At 40.7% G+C, this 18919-nt stretch overlaps 2 protein-coding genes across 5 annotated transcripts; one reads left to right on the forward strand and one right to left on the reverse strand.

Annotated features, from left to right (window-relative positions):
* Positions 1 to 528: 528 nt before the first annotated feature.
* Positions 529 to 18886, reverse strand: emb (exportin-1 emb). Of its 3 annotated transcripts, none has more exons than XM_086984057.1 (11): positions 18612 to 18886; positions 7841 to 8171; positions 6515 to 7564; positions 6115 to 6289; positions 5416 to 5834; positions 4890 to 5252; positions 4362 to 4682; positions 3870 to 4109; positions 3511 to 3755; positions 3251 to 3347; positions 529 to 3067 (listed from the first exon to the last, which is right to left on the reverse strand). In XM_086984057.1, exons 2-11 carry the CDS (start codon positions 8024 to 8026, stop codon positions 2903 to 2905), a joined length of 3261 nt encoding a protein of 1086 aa, XP_086840183.1. In that variant the 5' UTR covers positions 8027 to 8171; positions 18612 to 18886; the 3' UTR covers positions 529 to 2902. The 3 variants fall into 3 exon arrangements, with proteins under 3 accessions (XP_086840183.1, XP_022651011.1, XP_086840185.1); XM_022795276.2 differs by lacking the exon at positions 18612 to 18886 and adding an exon at positions 10716 to 10885; XM_086984059.1 differs by lacking the exon at positions 18612 to 18886 and adding an exon at positions 10211 to 10352.
* Positions 11478 to 16782, forward strand: PIG-A (phosphatidylinositol glycan anchor biosynthesis class A). Of its 2 annotated transcripts, none has more exons than XM_022795284.2 (6): positions 11478 to 13832; positions 14107 to 14278; positions 14445 to 14569; positions 14833 to 15012; positions 15287 to 15532; positions 16008 to 16782. In XM_022795284.2, exons 1-6 carry the CDS (start codon positions 13494 to 13496, stop codon positions 16479 to 16481), a joined length of 1536 nt encoding a protein of 511 aa, XP_022651019.1. In that variant the 5' UTR covers positions 11478 to 13493; the 3' UTR covers positions 16482 to 16782. The 2 variants fall into 2 exon arrangements, with proteins under 2 accessions (XP_022651019.1, XP_022651020.1); XM_022795285.2 differs by having other exon boundaries at positions 11481 to 13832; positions 16032 to 16782.
* Positions 18887 to 18919: the final 33 nt, after the last annotated feature.

Raw genomic sequence — 18919 nt, forward strand, 5'->3', positions numbered from 1 at the left:
AATAGGGCTCTAGGGCCCAATACACTTAAATCCCATTACAGCAATGCCTACACACGACGGGTTGATTTCTCAGTAATCGATCTAAACCATTGTTTTGCGTAATATTTGTACCTAATACAGTTGTACAGTTTATTTGCTTGCTGCCAGTCGTAACCCCTACGCCAGAAAGAGCCGGAAAGCAGGAAAAGGAAAAGCAAACGATGAGAACCAAATGAAAATAAGAAAGGCTGTTGATAACAGTTGGTTTTCCACCTACTGAAGATTACAACGTTAATAGAAATTGATAATGACTAATGATTCAATGATGTGCACGCTATGCTTGTTTACTGAAGCTAAGAAAGCAATTGGCATATGGATCGCGACTTCGGGTCGACTGCTGTATCCCGACATGTTTTCTATATACAGTTTTGATAGACATACACATACAGTTGATTACATGCAAATTTCCCCCATAATAAAGAGGCACGTACCCGTAACAAATATCTACGTAACTAGAATTTCAGAATCTGAAATTATAAGCAATGCTAATTTTCTTTGTTCTCTACACAGATTTGTACAACGGTCGTATTTATTTGTATTTTCTTATTATTCCTTCAGACGTTTGCGTTGTCTGCTATTGTTTTACTATTGAAACTTTATAATTCCATCAGTTTGTCTCTTTTTGTTCTCCATCCATCATTGTTATCCATCGTTATAGATTTACGCAACTCTGTGCACAAGACGTCTATTGGGCGAACTTCTCTTGCTTGCTAGTATGCCTAATGTTATGCATGCTCTATTGTATTGACCTTCTCCTGTAGGTTTTGGGTACTATTATCATTAATATCGTAATTATTATTATTATCGTAACTATGTTGATGTTTTTATTTCACATATTCAAACTATACGGCTTAATTCTCGGCTGTTCAAATGAGCAACGCAGCTAAAGACTAAAGCTTATCCATTATCAAGAACAGCATTGCATCTCCTCAGGGACGAAAGAGATGCGAGATCTCCGTTCATAGATCATGTTGCAATCAATTTTCCGTTCATTATTATATCGTAACTATCATAATATATTTCATTACAGTTGATATTTATTCTGTGTCATTGTTGCTCAAGTTCAGTTTCACATTCTGCTCCTCTACGTTTGTCGTATCATACACATTTCTCTCCTTTTCATTCCCATGTATATATATGGGGGCGATATATATATATATATATATATCGCGTATAGTCATTTTCCTTGTTTGTTTGTGTATGTATCAATAAGTTGACCTGCTAGTTATCCCATATAAATATAAACACAGAGCTTATGTTACACAGTTGACAGATTATTCGTTACTCTACACGATACCAACTAACATAATTATTTTCAGTGTACTAGGCTTATCGCTAATCGTCATTATTATCGATGCTGTTGTTCACCGCTTAGCATCGTTCAATTTTTGTCAATTCTTTATCACCGTTAAATCTATCGCTTTCTATATATTCCATTCCAGGTTTTCCATTCGCACAAGATTGTATTCTCTTGTTTGTTGGCATAATCGTTATGGTTATTTTGCACATGCCGGAGCTCGTGTGTATCCGCACGGCATCAACGAATATGTATCCGCGAACATACTCTTTCTACCTATTGCTTGCTCTGCCCGTTCGTCTGCTTGTGTCTAATCTACTAGCTGCGTTTCTCCACGCTCAACTATGCCTACTATTATTATCAGTATTTTTGTACAACGATAGATGATCGAACATACTTCACCATCAATCACTTGTCCTTCATCGTTTTCGAACCTGACCAACACGAACAAGCCATCACCATTGCCATCAATCAAAACCAACATAAATAAGAAGGCCTTTGTTATTTACGAGTTCAGTAGTGCTTCGACGGTAGACGGTCCATTCTTTCTTACAATATCCTCCGCCGTTAAGTTACTATTGTTATGACCGTTATACTAAGTAGAAATTAGCTACCTCAACCATTAACTTGACCATTGAGTTCCGCAATTGAATTGAATCGAGTGCAAAATGCGTCTCAAGTTCAATAATATATTTCAACACATATTCCCCGTTAGAAACTCACTTTTCTTTTTTAACGGAGCGGTACAAACACTGACAGTTGATTCATTACTCGAACTAGGCGCGCATCTGTTTGGTTGTTGGTGTCGTTTACGCATTGGCTATTATGGCGATTGCAAAAATTTGCTAAAAAAGGTCATCTTGGAAGCACGCGTCGACAGTAGAATATAGTGAATTAGAAATACGCAATCCACTGTTGAGGGTTGATGAATGACCTTCTCTTTCACTGGTTCAACAATCTGACGATTATCTGGCCATCACTTATGCACAGGCTTCTTGACAGTTTGAGGTTTCTTTCGACACGTCTGTCTCCATACGGTATCGAAGACATTTATTCGAAAGCTATGTGCGAAAACTATGAATAATCGGTGGTGTCTGTGTGCTATTAACGGTTCAGGTCAAAATCGTTACTTTGTTTGTTTTTGTCTGTTAACAAAAAAAACTATATTCCTTTCGCCTCGCGGCACGTATGGCAGGATTCGCACTTGTCGTGTATCTCGGTCAGCCCCTCTCAGACAGCACGTATGCTACTAGGCCGCCAATGATCACGGCACGTCTCAAGTTAGCCGTGCGATCAATTTCTTGATTTGTTTTTATGAGTAATAACAGTAGCAATCTTCGCGTTATTATTAATGTTATATCCACCAATAAAATAATCGTCGTCAGCACATCGTAGCTTCACTTGCGTCCGTTGCCCTTTCTGTGCAGACACCGGGGCAATTACGTTTCCATACTGCTATCGTTCACAGTACGTTCCGGCCAGGAATATATTGACAGGTTAGGAGATGCTGCTGTTTTTCAAGAGCTGTTTGCGAAAACGTTCAGGTCGTTGTCATTAAAAAATACATTACATGTAATGAGACACCTCGTCCTGCATGTCCTCGGGAATCTCATGTGGGTTGAGTATTCCAGGCACGGACATCTGAACTTTTCTCTTCTCTTGCTCAGCTACCCGTAATGAAGCTTCGCGCTCTTCTAGATACAGATCAGAATCGTCCTCGCCAGTGAATTCCTAAAGAGAGATAGGCAGACAGAGTAATAACTTCGAAATATTATATAACTACAAAATTTGTTGAAAACTAGCCAGGTGTTATGCGGCATGGGATGAAGAATCTGCCAATGAAATTGGATAGATTATAAACTATATATTGATTAGAAATTGCGTTAGTAGAAACAAGCATTTCGCTGAACGAACCCTTATTTGAACGAGAAAATCTCGAAGATGCTCCTTGAACTGGACTACGTTCTGGTCGAGATTGATGAATCCCTGAACCGTGATTTTCACTTGGTTACTGTAGAGATAAATTGAGAAGAGTGTTAACTGTACAGTTATGTATATCTTTAGGAACTGCCGGAACATTTTATTTATACACATTGTGCAAGCGTTACATTAAAAATCTGAAAACCTCAAGCACCTAGAAAATACGAAACCTTTTCAACGTATTAGTTACATACTCTGTTAGATGCGGGAATGCCGTTTTTAAAAGATTGGCGACAAACTGTTGAACGTAGATGGTGTTATCGGTGACGCCGGGCGCCAGTGGCGCTTGCACTTTACCCGAATCAACTAGAGAAAAAAGGTAAGCGAGAAGAGCCGCTTGCTGAGCCAGACCAGCGGAATGGCTCGTATCTGTAACCACGCTAAGCAGGTGTTGCAAGATGTCTGTCAAGAAGCTCTGGTAGAACTGTTGGGCAGCCGCCTGGAAAAAAACAAAGCCCAGCAAATTTTTTAACAATTACGATCTAAAACGCAAAGGGAGCTTATTCGCATTCCGCTTTTAGTTCTGTTTTTTTGTCTAGTTATATGCACTTACCTCTTCACACGCTATGTTCTTGAGAAGAACTAAGAGAATTTCGAGCCCTATATCGGCAACGTTGCGCATTGTGTGCTTGAACGCCCATACAATCGAGTCGAGCACGAGTTTGAATTTGTCGGACGAGAGTTCAAGCAGTGCGGGAAACGTATGTGTCACCATCGCTTGCAGTAAAAGGTAGAGGTGCAATCGATGCTCGGGGAATTCCTCGAAGTCCTTATTGATCATCTCCAACGTCACCTATCGATAGAAGAAAAATAAAATAATTGTGTTAGGATGAATAACGGTTACCAATAGACGCCTTCAGTTCACATTACACTTCACTCGAACAGATACCAAGCCCACAAAATCAGCAGAAGATACGCCTTACTATAGACACCAACCAGCGATTTCTGGCTTCGCAATCGAAAATTATTTGTACTTATCTGCTGTACCATTTATAACTGTTTTTAGACGATTCCAGAAATCTTATGATCCATAATATTGCTTCACCTTAAAGAGAGCATCGAACACCGTTGGTACGAACGGCACAGCTAAAGCCTCCATCCTTTGGATAATGGTCGTCATCGTCTGCAGCACCTCGGGCTCTCTTGCCTCTGCTACAGGACACACGAGATAGTCTTGAAGTACAGCGTCGAGTAGTGGCTGAATGAAATTGTCCAACACTAGCTTTGGTTCGTCAGACTTAGACACCCAGCACGCAATCAGCCTTAAGACCTCTTTCTTGACTGTTCGCATGGACCGAATCAACGGTTGTTTCGTTACGGCTTCGCCGTGGGTCTGAATAGCTGCGCAAATGTTCTCGGACATCACCTATAATTGTATTGTTACGTGGAGTTATGGGATAGTATGTTTAAAAAGGCACCTGATGGAAGATATGAAGTAATTGATGACCAGTATAATATTTCCTGGGTTGTGCACGTCTTGAATCCTTATCTTGTAACCGTAATAATATCTAAACTTACTAAGCGCTCGAAATATATCACTAAAAATGGACTTCGCTGATGCCTTTTGACAAACCTTATAAACATTAAGCATATCAAGGTAGATTCTTCCCAGCTGTGTCACATACGGGTGCCCTAAGGACTTGCATGCCCGATAGTTTGTCTTAAGGATATTTCCGAGTTGCTTGACTGCATCAGGATCCTTCAGGATATCAACATTCTTCGTCGCTTGGTTGATGATATCATCCCATACCATATTGGGCAACTGCATGTACTTCTCAATCAGTCGTTCCTGACGAGCCTGTTCCGTTTCTGAGCTGATCATATAGCCCACAGCTTCACAAAACGTGTGCACCTGCTGCGGTTGGAGATCGTAAATAATTGATGATATATTTGTCAGAATCTCCTCGATGAACGGCTGAACCTCTCCGACTTGTACCTGAGTGAACAAACACACACATGTATTCATAAGCAAATAAGTCAAAACTGCAGTTAAAACTGCGAATTATAAATGTTGCCCATACGATACCTACGGAGAATGTAGAATTGACTTTGCAACAAAAATCATGATCATCCATCCGAATAAGTGCAGCATAGCTCACCTGAACAAAGTGGCGTTTGCACTTCTGTGCAATCTTTATAAACGTATCGCACGCCATGTCCTGCACACCCTCATGAGTCTCGTGCATAAATTCGAACAGCTTGTTAACGACCGTCTTAAGAAACTTCCAGTGAGCGCGCAGGAAACGAGGATACTGTCCAACGACATACATGATATTTGATGCGATTATGGCCTTATTGTCCTTACCGCGCTTCTGCTCGCATAGGCCTAGCAGATCCTTGATAACAGTCACCAAGAAGCGTTTCTCGTCCTCTTCATGCATGGCGCCAGATATCGAACCGATGGCCCAGCAGAGCGTGTTTAAATTTTTCCAGGACCACTCTAAGCCGTTCACTTGCTTGTGCAACTTCTCCGTCATGATTCTATCTGTGTCCTGGCAGTCCAAATGTGTCAGGTAGACTATCATGAAAATAATAAGAGCATAGCACGCACGCAAGTTAGGAAAAAAAGAATAACGCAAAGGTGCTGCCTCCGTTTTTAATAATAGATCTTGTAAATAATGTTAGCTATTATTTCGGTACGACACAAACGCGAGTAAATCGTGACACCGATACGAAAAATTGCTTTCACGTCTCACATCAAAAACATTTTTTCCCGGTTTCATTTTGTAAATATCTTTACATGATATATCTGATAGATAATACTATGCTTTTCGTGACTACTTGGTAGCTAAACTTACCAAGACATTCCCGCATGTTCTTGTACAGCGTCATCGAGTCGGTGTCCTTCATGAATTCACGGACAACCTCTCCTTGATCGTTCTCTACGACGAGAACCTCTTCCGGCTTCGCCATACGTCCGATCATGATATAGCGCAGTTGACTTAGCACTGGTGCGTAGAGCTTTCGCCGATTCTGGAGATAGGAGCGTATGTTAGTCGTAATAGTAATAATGAGTAAAGACAACAGATTAACTTAGCTTCATGATATTATCGCTAAACAAGTGATATCTGTTAAGTTGCTCGCTTAAAAACATGTGTACAACAGGTACACTTATTTCAATAAAAATCATTCTCTAAAATGAACTTAGAAAATGCAATGTAAATAAACTAAGCACATGATTTACTTATGCTAGCATACCTGTCTCATATTTTCAACGGTAGGCGAAAAGGGCGTTTGCAAAGAAAAAGCAACCAGAAGGTCATTGTTTCGGTAGAGCTCCTGAGACAAGAAGCCCCAATACTCAAGACATATCTTGAATATCTCTACGTCTTCTACCTCAGAAATCAACAGTAAAAGCTTGAGGGCTTCCAATAACACATCGATGTTGTTGGTTTGCTCCATTAACTGTGTTCGGCTTTTAAGCATCGTACACAAAAATAGGGCAAGATTCTGGATAAATTTCTGTTCCATGTCGGAGCCGGCTGCGTATGCAGCCTTTATGTTGGTGTCAGGCGGGATAATTTGAGCCATCTGCTTCATGGTTTCGATGAAAAGGAACGAGAACTGCTCTGTGTATTGTTCTGTCGAAACTGCACCGATTTCATTGAGACACTTAAGTGTCACATTGCGGAATAAGTTGACGTTGAGGAACTTAAACACGAGCGTGTGAATCAGCTTTGTCTCAAAAATGTATCCCAGAGGAACCCAATTAAGGAATCGTAAAAGTGTCTCTAGAGTTGCTTCAACCAGCAATGGATTGCACGAGTTCTCCATCACGTACTGGCAAAGCGTGTACACCTGTGAAAACTCCGAGCACATACTTTCTTTTAGGTGCTTTGCTTTCGTCTGGGTCATTGATCCACAACTGAAATCGAACAATTCTTCCGACAGAAGCTTTAAGATAACCATATTATTGCGGCAAAGATGTTCATTTGTTTTCGACGCGCCCACGATATCGGAGATGAACGTGGGCCAATTTTTGGGCCACTCGCGCTTCAAGATCAGGACAAGAACCATATTGAGCTTGTTTAAGTAGACGCGCTCATTGTCGTTTAGGTTACCGTCTTGAGAGGTCTTGATGATAAGTCCGACAATGTACTTCTTAATTCCTTCGCACTGATTACGGGGTAGAATCTTCCATCGGGTCTTGATCACGTTCTCAAGGATCTGGAGTGCAAAGTATTTGGTCTGATGGTTCTTCGAATATTCGAGGATTGTATCTACTCGAGTCCATGCATCCGGGTGTTCCTACAAATCATAAAAGAAAATGGTAGCAAAATAGTGAGTTAATATGGAGACTTCTGCACATACGAAAAATTACGTTTCAGAAGCTTTTTCCGCTAGCAGAACAGGATGAGGTTTAATAACCTCATCCTATTCCGGTCAGCCTATTTAATTAATCAACACAAATTTCCATAACATTAAGAGTGCACAATTCCTCACCATAAAGTTAAATTATCGCATTAGGTCGCTATCAATATATTTCATATCACGCACCTTATGCTGGCAGACTTATTTTCCTACCTTAAGATTAGTCAGAACCTCTTGTGCGGTTCTCTGCTGGGGTCCGGTGGTGGTGTACATTGTCTGTACAACATTGTCCAGAAGATTAATGTCGAGCTTTTGATTGAAATCCAACAGCTGACGCGCAACCTCGGCGCCACCTGGAACAATTGCCCCGCCGCCGTTCATCGTTGCCGGAAACGTCATTCTGAGACGTCCTCAAGCCCCCCTACACTCGCGCACGTTCTCCCTTGCGCCGTTAGTGGCGTCTGACCAAGCCACACCAATTTATTGATTTATGTGTGAATAGCAGAACTAACAATAATTTCTTAACCGATCACGATCAAAAGATCTGAAACGAGATAAAATGGCGAATTTTGAGAATTGATCACGCGACGCAATAAAGTTCGTTAAAGGGGGGAAGGGGATAAAGCCAGGAGAAAGGAGCTTTTTAAGTCGCGGCGGGCCTATATCGTAATAATATAACATGATGCATTTCAATAATCTAATAAAAAGAAGACCGTTCTATCTACATTTTGTAAAACCAACACCGCCGAATAACTGTTTAGTAGAGAAGACAAACGAACTAAACTGCTAGTTGCATGATTAAGTAGCAAATTAGATAATTAAAATTGATAATGCTATATATATATATATATATATATGTTATACGCCCTACACCGTCAGCTGTCGCTTGTAAAATGCTAATTTGACAAGGGACTAACTGTTAATAACGTCGGAGATTTCGCTAGACTACCCCACTAAAATTTGAGCAAAGAGTTAATCACTGTATTTTTATTTAATTGGACTGCTCTATCCGTTATATTATATATATATATATAGGCCCAGTAGCTTGCACGAGTAATTTCAATACATGTTGAATCAAGAAAGCTTATATGAAATATTGATTCACAGAGACCATACTAAAGACACTTAATTTCAAAAGAGGTTTTAACCTATTTATTACGTATGTTTTCTTCACAATATTTATATACCTACCCAGTAAAATCTCTTGCCAAAGAGTATATATTTTCTTAAGCTGCACTAATTTTCTTATTTTAGCAGTTCATAGCGATAGTCACATGTAACACTGTGTTATCGAGATTGTTTATGGAACGTCAACTATTGCGAAATATATTTCACTCTTCTATTATTTTAAAATTCTATCGAAATTTAAGTCCTACACATTTTCTCTGAACAATCGATTTCCTCTTGCAAAAGTTCCTATTGCTTGCACGAGCAGAAACTCTTATGTGGCGTACAGGAACATATGCGTTCACTAAGGTCATACAGTTAAAAACAAGCTCAGAGTGCTACCCAGTTGATCTTTTTGACAGCACGTTAGATGTTACAATCAACGATTTTCCTGATTGTCATCAATGCCTGGATGAAATTAACTCTGTAATGAGCACTTTTCTGATTTCTAATCTCTTGAAGCAACTTGCTATGCGCACATCGGACAGAGTCCGACTTAATAATTAATTTAAAGCCCCCTTTTTGCGTTCCTTCATGGGATAAAACAAGATCGAATTATGAAATATCTTCGATCGAATACCATGTACAAAACGCATGCGTATGCATTTCATAAAAATTTATACGCGACAGATTGCGCGTCAAACCACACAATCTATGCGGTCATAGCCTGCAAGAATTATTTATCGCTATTTTTTTTTGTCTATTCTACATTACACGCTGATGGCAGTGGAAGTATGGCCGAATATTTTTAGTTTGTTGACGCCATAAACTTCGTCTCTTCGGTGGTCGCGCATAACGAACCCGCCTTCGATTTCCGTCGCCTAGGTCGATTTTTGTTAACTGAGATGGTCACCTGGAACCGCTTTGTTCGTTATAGAATTGCTACAGCTACTGTTCCACTTCATTTCGATGATCATTCACCGTTTATGTTTAGATCTATGTGACGTTTCATTACCTTCCCCCTCTTGTTGTACAGCTGCGATTGGATTAGTTTAGTTTAACTCACAAGAAAACACGTTGCACACAGTTGTTTTTTCTTTTTGTTTGTTTCAAATGTTTTTCGATCCTCTACAAAACTCCACAGCATTTGTAGCCAAGCACTACAATGAAAGAAAAACGCCAGCCAATGAATGAATAAGCTAATAATAAGTATCTAATTTTGAAGCCAGCTAACGGCTTAATTCCAGGTTGATAAAAAGTACACTTTTTCCTTTTCCAGTAGTGCCATCTGCAGTTGGCTGTAAGCGAACTCTTCCGCAGAAATTCTCGACTACTGGGTCTGGATCATGCTACACGGCACATATTTTGGGACGCACCACAACTATATGATACGATATGTGCGCCCATAGTTAACATGATATTTTCGAGTAAATTAGCCCGCCGAGAGCATCTTCTGTACGCCATTTGAACACGCACCCTTTCCGATTGGCGACGCGGGCGGCTTGCCGCCCGCGTTGTCGATCTTCGATCCCCAGCCAGCCAGCCTAGAGATACAACTAGCGGGCGCTCAGTACAAAGCACGCAGCACTTAAGTATAAGACAACACATCCAACTATCGACGACATCCAACACCCATTTGACTCCAGTCTAGGAGTTGTACTACCACTAATAGTAATATTAGCGATGGCAGTAATCATAACAGTAAAAGTCGAAGTAGTTTGAACGTTAATGAACTATGGCCAAACAGACTCGACATGGAGATTTCCGGTGACAAGACTCGATAACTCGTTTCTGTTGTAGCACAGCGCAATGATCTCTACGACCACTAAAAGTATAATAGGGCGCTAATTTCACGCATAGATATACATAAGATACGACACACAAATCACATAACATACGACCAACAAGCGGCAAACAGACAAGCGACTATTATTCGTCACGAAAGCGGCAAATCGGCGCGAAATCCCACCGCCAAACTCACCATCAGCTCGGCTTCCGTACTCTTCAGACTGTTGGCAGTGTTTCAGGCCCCACTCGACACAGTGACATGGGCGGTTTGTACGCAAATACGAAAATTGCGACGCTTTCTCGCAGCCCACGACGTGTTTGAATTCAATCGCTACGAGCGAAAAGACCGCCCCGCTCTGCTCACAACCGGATCGGTCCGGATCAAACCGACCACCGAACGACGCGTAAATGCTAGCCCGAGGCTAGCGGGTAAATAACGACCAGGCTAAAACAACAGTGACGTCAGGCGGGACAAGTTGGAGCCACCAACCACTGGCAGCAGCTCTATGCCTGGACGAAGCCCGCAACGAGCCGGGGCCCAATGATTCCTGGTAATGATGATTATGGAATAGTGATGGCGACGAAGACGGGCAGTGTAATTATGAAGACAAGTGAAAAGATTTGAGAAGAGAAGGGAAGAGAAGAGACGGAAACGCTTTCTGGCTTGCGCGAAATATGAAACACAAAGCGGGACAGTCAGGTTTGCTTTGCCCAGTAGCTTCCCAAATGACCACGACCACCGCTATCGCTGCTAACGCTACTGTCGCTGTTTACCTGATGAGCGCCATCGGTGGCCAATGCAAAGTCGCGAGATGGTGACGCACGCTTTAAGCGGACGCTTCTAGCCAAGTGGAGGCTAGATGAGCGGGCTGGCCCGCGCGATTAATAAACAATAGCACACAATATTTAGCTAACTGGTGACACACAAAAACTAATGAATTGCGCACAACTGGCAGAAGCTGTAGCAGTGGTTGGAAGGGGCCGAGTCGTCGCAAGGACACATTTTCGATTTTTGAGGCAGGTCAGGAAAATGAATAGCGATAAGTCGACTGGCCAAATGCGCATCGAATGCCTTAACTGCGGCTGGAACTTTCCATTGATTGCTTGGCGGGCTCTCCGATCTGACAGCTCATCTGCTCGGGGCCGTGTTTGTCTATCCGTCTGTCTATACGATTATTGCTGTTATCGATCTCCAAATGCAGTAGTCTTCAAATTTTGGTCAATTTACTCAATGCTAGAGACGCGAAAGATAGTGAACGGTGTATTCACTTGGTTCGAGTCCGAAAAGACACAGGATTAGACAAAGTTCGAAGTACCGTAAAACTGGATAAACCGTTGTGATATGTATGCGGTACAACGGCTTAGCAGCGCAGCACGAACAGCGACTGCTACGAAAATACGGTCGACCGGCGTTCACCAAAATAACAGCTCTGTGCTCCTGGCCTATGTTTTGATACTACTGTTACGGGTGTCCTATTGAAGACAGCACTGACCAGTCGACGATAAATTTTTGACGTGTTTATGCTTTTTGTGATCTGTGCATAGAAGAGTACTTTTGCTTCGGAATGAAAGCGGAATAGACGCGAAGAGAAAAACACTCCAGAAGAAGGCAAGATCCTGTTAGAAGGAAATTGAATAAGGAAATGACGTTATAGAATTTGCCATTAGAGTAGTTTGTCGATCTTTGTTGGATTGTGCAAGTTAATTTTCACACCAAACTAATCTGCTGTCAGAATAAACTCACATTTCTGGTTCTCATGAGACTGTTGCCAAATGAGTGAGAGTCATCGACACTTCAAAAAGCGTATAACAAAGAACGTCCAAATCAAAACCCATTGCGCATGATTCAATGAATGACTTCATTACCCGTTGTATTGTTGCATGATACGCGAACATAAAAGGAATACCCTGAAGGTAGCGACTCATGACAAAACCACATATTGCAAAGCCTTGAATATGCTGAATTATGACGTGAGCATCACCGAAGTAAGCTGCGTCCGACTCGATGAACAAGATGATTCCACTTGACAACTCGTCATTTTCCGATTCAACCCGCTACGATAGGAAAGCGTTTAGCAGTCACTTCAAGTCAGTGCCAATGTTTGGTGTCCATGTACGTGTTTATGCCCAATATTTGGACTAAACTCTGATCTGGCTGGGGGCGTTCTCTCTGACATTGCTGTGCAAGTCAAGGGAAGGCGTTTACGTTATTTTATAGTTTGCAAATATGCTCATGTGAAACCGGAGGTGCCAACCGATATGTTCCGTGTATGTCTACTTCATTTTCCCCAAAGTTGAACGTGGGTTAAATCGAAATTAGCACGACTCGACGTCCGAACTACGGTATTTGTATACGTTTGGAAAGAGACGCGGTGAACTAACAGAACTTGTGAAAAGTGAAGGACCGCCTTCGCAGACTGGAAGAGTTCTTTTCCGATAAATTTCTTTAATAATACATTTGCAAATTCATGTGCATAGAAGCTGTTACCACGTATAGTGGGACACTAGTGCTATCATTATCCAGCCATCAGTTTCGGGTTGCAAGGAAGTAAGTGGAGCAAAAGTCAGGGAGAGCACATAATTAACTTAATTACGCATAAACCAAATAAAAAAATATCTACATAAGATTCGCAAGCCATAGCCATTAACGAGATGATCTGATTAGTCAGTGGATGATCTGGGGGTGAATGGCTTATTTTTGATTCGCTCATAATGCTGCAATGCCAAATTACTGGCTTTTACCGCGCCTCCTACATCTGGCCTGATCCATACATGAACCGCCGTCTAGAAGCAGCTTTCTCTGCGGCACAACTGTACTTACGTGGCCTACGTCAGAGTGCTCGTTGATGATGCTCAACCTAACATATCTTCATTTTCAATTGCGCCGTATCGACATACCGCGATCAGCAACAAGGACTAGAATTCCCGAAGTGAGTGACCTTGGCAGATTGTCCTCATTGCGGCGAACGCAATGAGGACGTTGGGTCCATCCAAAATATTAAATACCGTTGGCGATGGCGACAATTCAGCTGACGATTTACGAGCAGGTCAAGATCGTAAATCTCGCAATCTTAATCCACAAAACTACGGCGGAGGCGATTGTGGCGTGAAGAACACAGCGACGATAGAGTCTAGTACTCAATACCGTATCTGCCTCGTATCAGACTTCTTCCACCCGAATACCGGCGGAGTGGAAACCCACATCTACCAACTAGCGCAATGCCTCCTTCAGAGAGGGCATTCAGTCATCGTGCTCACGCATACATACGCAGATCGCATTGGCATACGCTACCTTACCAACGGACTCAAGGTGACCACTTGCTTTTGAATATATATGTATATAGACGCAATTTTAATAAAAGTGGAGCTCATAAGAATGTCTTTCTTTTATCTTTATTACTTTTTGGAATATTTCATTTGGCCCGTGTAGTGCTACTCATTGTAGAAATTGGCTGTATGTGTCTGCGCCTACTTAGAGAAGACACGTGAAGCACTTGGTGACTTACATTATAGCCACAGTCTTTGGTACAATTGTAACCCAAAATTAACAACAAAGCCTTGCACATCTATATGCCTGTTTTCAGGTTATCCATATACCATTATGTGTGGTTTACTGCGAGTCAGGCCTGCCGACGCTCTTTTGTCCCTCTCGTCTCATCCGGAACATTCTTGTGCGAGAGCGCGTCCAGATTGTGCACTCGCACGGAGCATTTTCAAGCCTGGCCCTGGAAACGCTTGTCCACGCCGCCTGCCTTGGTACGAAAGGAGCCGCTAGTTATATTCTCAAATATCTAATCTTTCTTTTTAATTACCTAGATGAGCTAGTCAGTTCCCTATATATTTTTTCAGAGCTTAATACTAGATTAATGAGCGCTTTGTCAACAATAATGCTTAGTTTCTTATATGTGACTTGCTCAAACAGGTAATATCCGGAGCGTTTTTACAGACCATTCTCTTTTTGGCTTCTCGGACGTGTCTGCTGTTATAACGAACACATTACTCAAGCTTTGTCTTCACGTTGCTGATCATGTTATTTGCGTTTCCGAGGTACGTATGGACGTAAATTTTATTAAATATTTGGTACATTGTAAGCCAGTACAAGTTTTTTCAAGTATGACTTGAGTCCCCGCAAGTTCGAAAAGTTGGCAGCCAAACTATGTAATTCCTTTGGAATATCAAGTCCCAGTTCTTGAATCATTAGTTAGCCTATAAATGACAAATGAGTAAGCAGATTCGTTACAAAACGCTATGATACCTTTGGATTCGGTAAATCAAACTAATTAGGAGGACTTTTATCCTGCTGTTTTAAGGTGGGTCGGATGAACACAGCTCTTCGAGCTCGAGTTTCCCCTGATAGAATCAGCGTCATCCCAAATGCCGTTGAATTTGCTATGTTTGCGCCACCGTCCGAACCTCGGCAGAGTGAAGACACTGTCATAATTGTCTTGTGCCGTCTCATGTACCGAAAAGGCATTGATTTACTCGCTCAGGTAGGCTTACATGGTCACCTTATTGTGTGCTTATTATGTTTCAATGCTGAAACCTTTTATCTGACTTCAATTTTCCGACTAACGTATTCAATTTGGCAGGCACGCGGCATTTAGTGGGTGGAAGACTATTTATCTACTAATAAAGAATTGCCACACGTAATAATATATTAAGATCAAGGATTCGGCGAAAAATGACTATCGAAAGAGGCAGAAAAATAAACGATCTTTTGCTTTACAACTGATTTATGATGACTAACATTTTCATTCGCTTTAGGTAATCCCAATCATCTGTCGCCGTCACCACGACGTTCGTTTCTTCGTGGGTGGCGATGGGCCTAAGCGTATTCTCCTGGAGGAGGTCCGAGAACATTTCAAGCTACAAGAAAGGGTACTTCTTCGCGGCAATTTGCGACACAACGAGGTGCGCGACTTCCTAGTGTCTGGAGACATTTTTCTCAACACATCTCTTACCGAAGCTTTCTGTATGGCTATTGTTGAGGCTGCATCGTGCGGCTTACAGGTAAGCTGTGAGTAGAGTAGTTTGCAAAAGAGTTCACGAACATTCGAACACTCGCATACTCTATAAGAATCTAAATGAGTAATCTCTTTACCACTAAATTCACTGCTACTTAAGTTGCAATATTTCGTGAAATTAACCGACTGTACGTACCAGAAAGCGACACTGTGCGTGGCGAAGTACCTTAACAGGCTCTCGGCATCGGTTAGGGATACATAAGAAACTGACACATACAAATGACAGTTATCTAGCAACTGACTGACAGGCTGAATATGGTCCGATTAGTCGTTTACCGTAGGTCAAATATGCTGTGCTTTCTGGCTGTTCTTCTAGGGAAATTTGAACCTGATAAGAAAACTAAATTCCATGTAGGTTAGATTTAAAAATTTGCATCCCTTAGAAACGTGGTACTCATTGCCCCTATAGTGTGAAATATAAGCAAATCGCTGACCCGTTCGTTCTAACTGACTGTGTTAAGCGCCACACGACTTTCAACTTTCAGGTAGTTTCAACCAACGTCGGTGGCATACCTCATGTGTTGCCACCAGAGCTGATCTGGTTGTGTACGCCGTCGGTGCAATCATTAGTATCTGGATTGGAACAAGCTATTCATGCAAAGCGTTCCGGAACTAGGAAAGTTTCTCCAAATGATACAAATCGTCAGGTATCCGAACTCTATCAATGGAGTTCGGTTGGTGTCCGAACGGAACAAATCTATCATAATGTCATGTCACGGGATAAACCGTGCATTGCCAAAGCGATTCAGTCACTGTTTTGTAAAGCGACTCTTTTCGAGTCTTTATTTTTTTCTTATGTGCTTAGCCTTTTATATTTAATGTACAAACTATTCAGCTGGGTGTACCCGCTCAACGAAGATGATTTTCCGATCATCTATGCGCCAAAAAATCGTCGAAAAAAAAGTGGTCACAAGAATAATCACCCACAGCGATAACGATAGTCTGCGAGAATTAACCCTTGTGTACAGAATCACCGGAAAAATATTTTGGGACCCATATTCACAAGACTCGCTCTTAAAGTGCCGAAGATTGCGGATAGCGGCAGCAAGTAGACCACTGTGATCCAATATCTATTCATGCATATATATGTGTGTAGATGTAAATTAATTTAAACAGAACGAAACAAAACCAAAATAGTATATAAATATGTGTGTGTATGAAAAAGTTATGTAATTGAAGCTGCATTTGTAGCTGAATAAAGTAATATTTGTACGTTTATATCAAAATAAAAAAGAATGTGTGGTTTTTTATGTTTATATGTAGTACTATTTAGATGCGACCTATTATATGCTACCATGCGCGGTCGTTTATTGAAATTATTAGAAAAAGATATTTCCCTATGAATGTAGCTGCCGCTTTTAATTTAAAGCGTTTTATTTGAATTTAATGGTTGCGAAAACAAAGCGTTTCCATCATCGATGATAAAAGAATCTACTATATAAGCCTGGACGCGATAGAGTCGTAGACCCTCAAATCATGTAAAATACCAATACGTTTATTTTAAACGTTTACATTCAACCATTTATACGCCTACTTAAAGAAAAAAAGTACTGTTCGTTAAACCAATGATCGGGCGGCTCAAATCCTAAATATAAACAGTTCCTTGATTTTTTGAACCAACGATGTGTAAGAAATGTTATTTTCACCTATAGAGAAGCTGATATATGCCCTATAGGCACACATATACGCATACGATAAGGCTGTGGGTGGGTGGTGTTTATATCGCCCCAATAAATAATAATCCATTTTACTATTATATTTTAATGCTTCTTTTTATGTAATGAAATGGCAAATATTTCAGAAACAAAGGTCGGTATACATATAGAGCACACCTATTGCCGGGCAAGTATGCATACGTTACCTAAAAGCCATGCTATACAAAATGACATGTAAATTTTTGACCGATTTAATGCTAACATTGAACGACTCAGTGGAACTTTGGTGGTTAATTATTGAGAGAATATTGAGTTCAATGCGCTGTGTTTATATAAGGGAAGTTGCTTCCTTAAACCTCAATGCTAAGAAAAGAATAAAGTCATATTGAAGAAAATATATGAAAAATGTACTTATGGTAATAGTACCGCTTGTTGCTAAATGCACATCATTCAACTTTCCCAACGAAATAAAAAAAACGCACCGAAAATTCAGTGCTTCTGGGGTAACTTTATGAACTGAGAGAAAATAGAGTTAAGATTACGTTAAAAGTAAGGGTTTGGTAGTATCTTCTGATTTATGAAACGCTACATAAATTTAATCGTATCATACAGTGTAACACGCTAGTTAAAGATATGCTTTTTGGTGAGAATAATATCAAATAAAAAATATTAAAATTAGATTATAATAGACACTGGATACTACACGTGCGGTTTTGAAAAACTGCCCAAAGCGAAAATTCGATAGTATAATAATAATAAACATTCATAGTAATAACTAAAGATGTAATAAAGGACAATTGAGAATTATTTCTTTATGCGTTAAATTTCATTCTACGCCGCGCTTTAGCGCATGACAGCAATATGAAGTAAGATGCATCACAACACTGGCAGTAAGTGCTGGTTCGCTCTGAGGTTAGTTGTTTAATTGATGTCCAAACAAAGCACAAGAACTTCCTAGCATAGAAAAGAAATTAGTTTACAGCTTACAGGCCAGCGTCGTACGTTCGTCGGCGGCCCGCGCGAAAATCCGCAAAAGTACATAGTATTTTATGTAGCATACAATATCAAACGTTTGCATTTCAACTATCATTGAAATATCAATGCATATAATACCCGCACATTTCTTTTATTCATAGATTCTTGATTACGATATACGTGTTCTGTTCTCATTTTTCGAGGCCCGTCACTTGGCATACTACTTTACAATAACTGCCGTTGGAGCTTTATCTGCTACATTAAACACATGCGTTTTGTTTGCGTTTGTTGTACTGAAGTAATTAATTACACTGATGATACCGTACTCTCAGTAGTTAATTATCATTATAAGAATAACAAATGTATGTGTCAACTTGAATTCGCATAACGACCCGTGTTTACTTCATTTAAAGGAGAAGTATTGTTAGAACTTACCAGGAGTAAGGCATCCACGGAGCTATTTCTATTCACTTTTTAATAAAGTTTCGGAGCGCACATGTCGAATTATAGTACATTTGTATATAACGGATCCCGCCATGGTAGAATGCTAATAATCACATCTTGAAGATTATTTCTCAAAATGTAAGGTCACTTAAGAATACATCTTTCTTCGCAACGTATTTACGGCGTTGTGATTCTCTCTCATCGTTACTCCGTAGTGCTGTAATTACCCAGTTTGCGCGCGGATTCACATAAAATCAACTGTAGCGAAATTCATCTGCTTTTGTTTATCAATAGATAAC

The sequence above is a fragment of the Varroa destructor genome, unplaced genomic scaffold (genome assembly GCF_002443255.2).
Source record: "Varroa destructor unplaced genomic scaffold, Vdes_3.0 BEIS01000003.1, whole genome shotgun sequence".
Lineage (NCBI taxonomy): Eukaryota > Metazoa > Arthropoda > Arachnida > Mesostigmata > Varroidae > Varroa > Varroa destructor.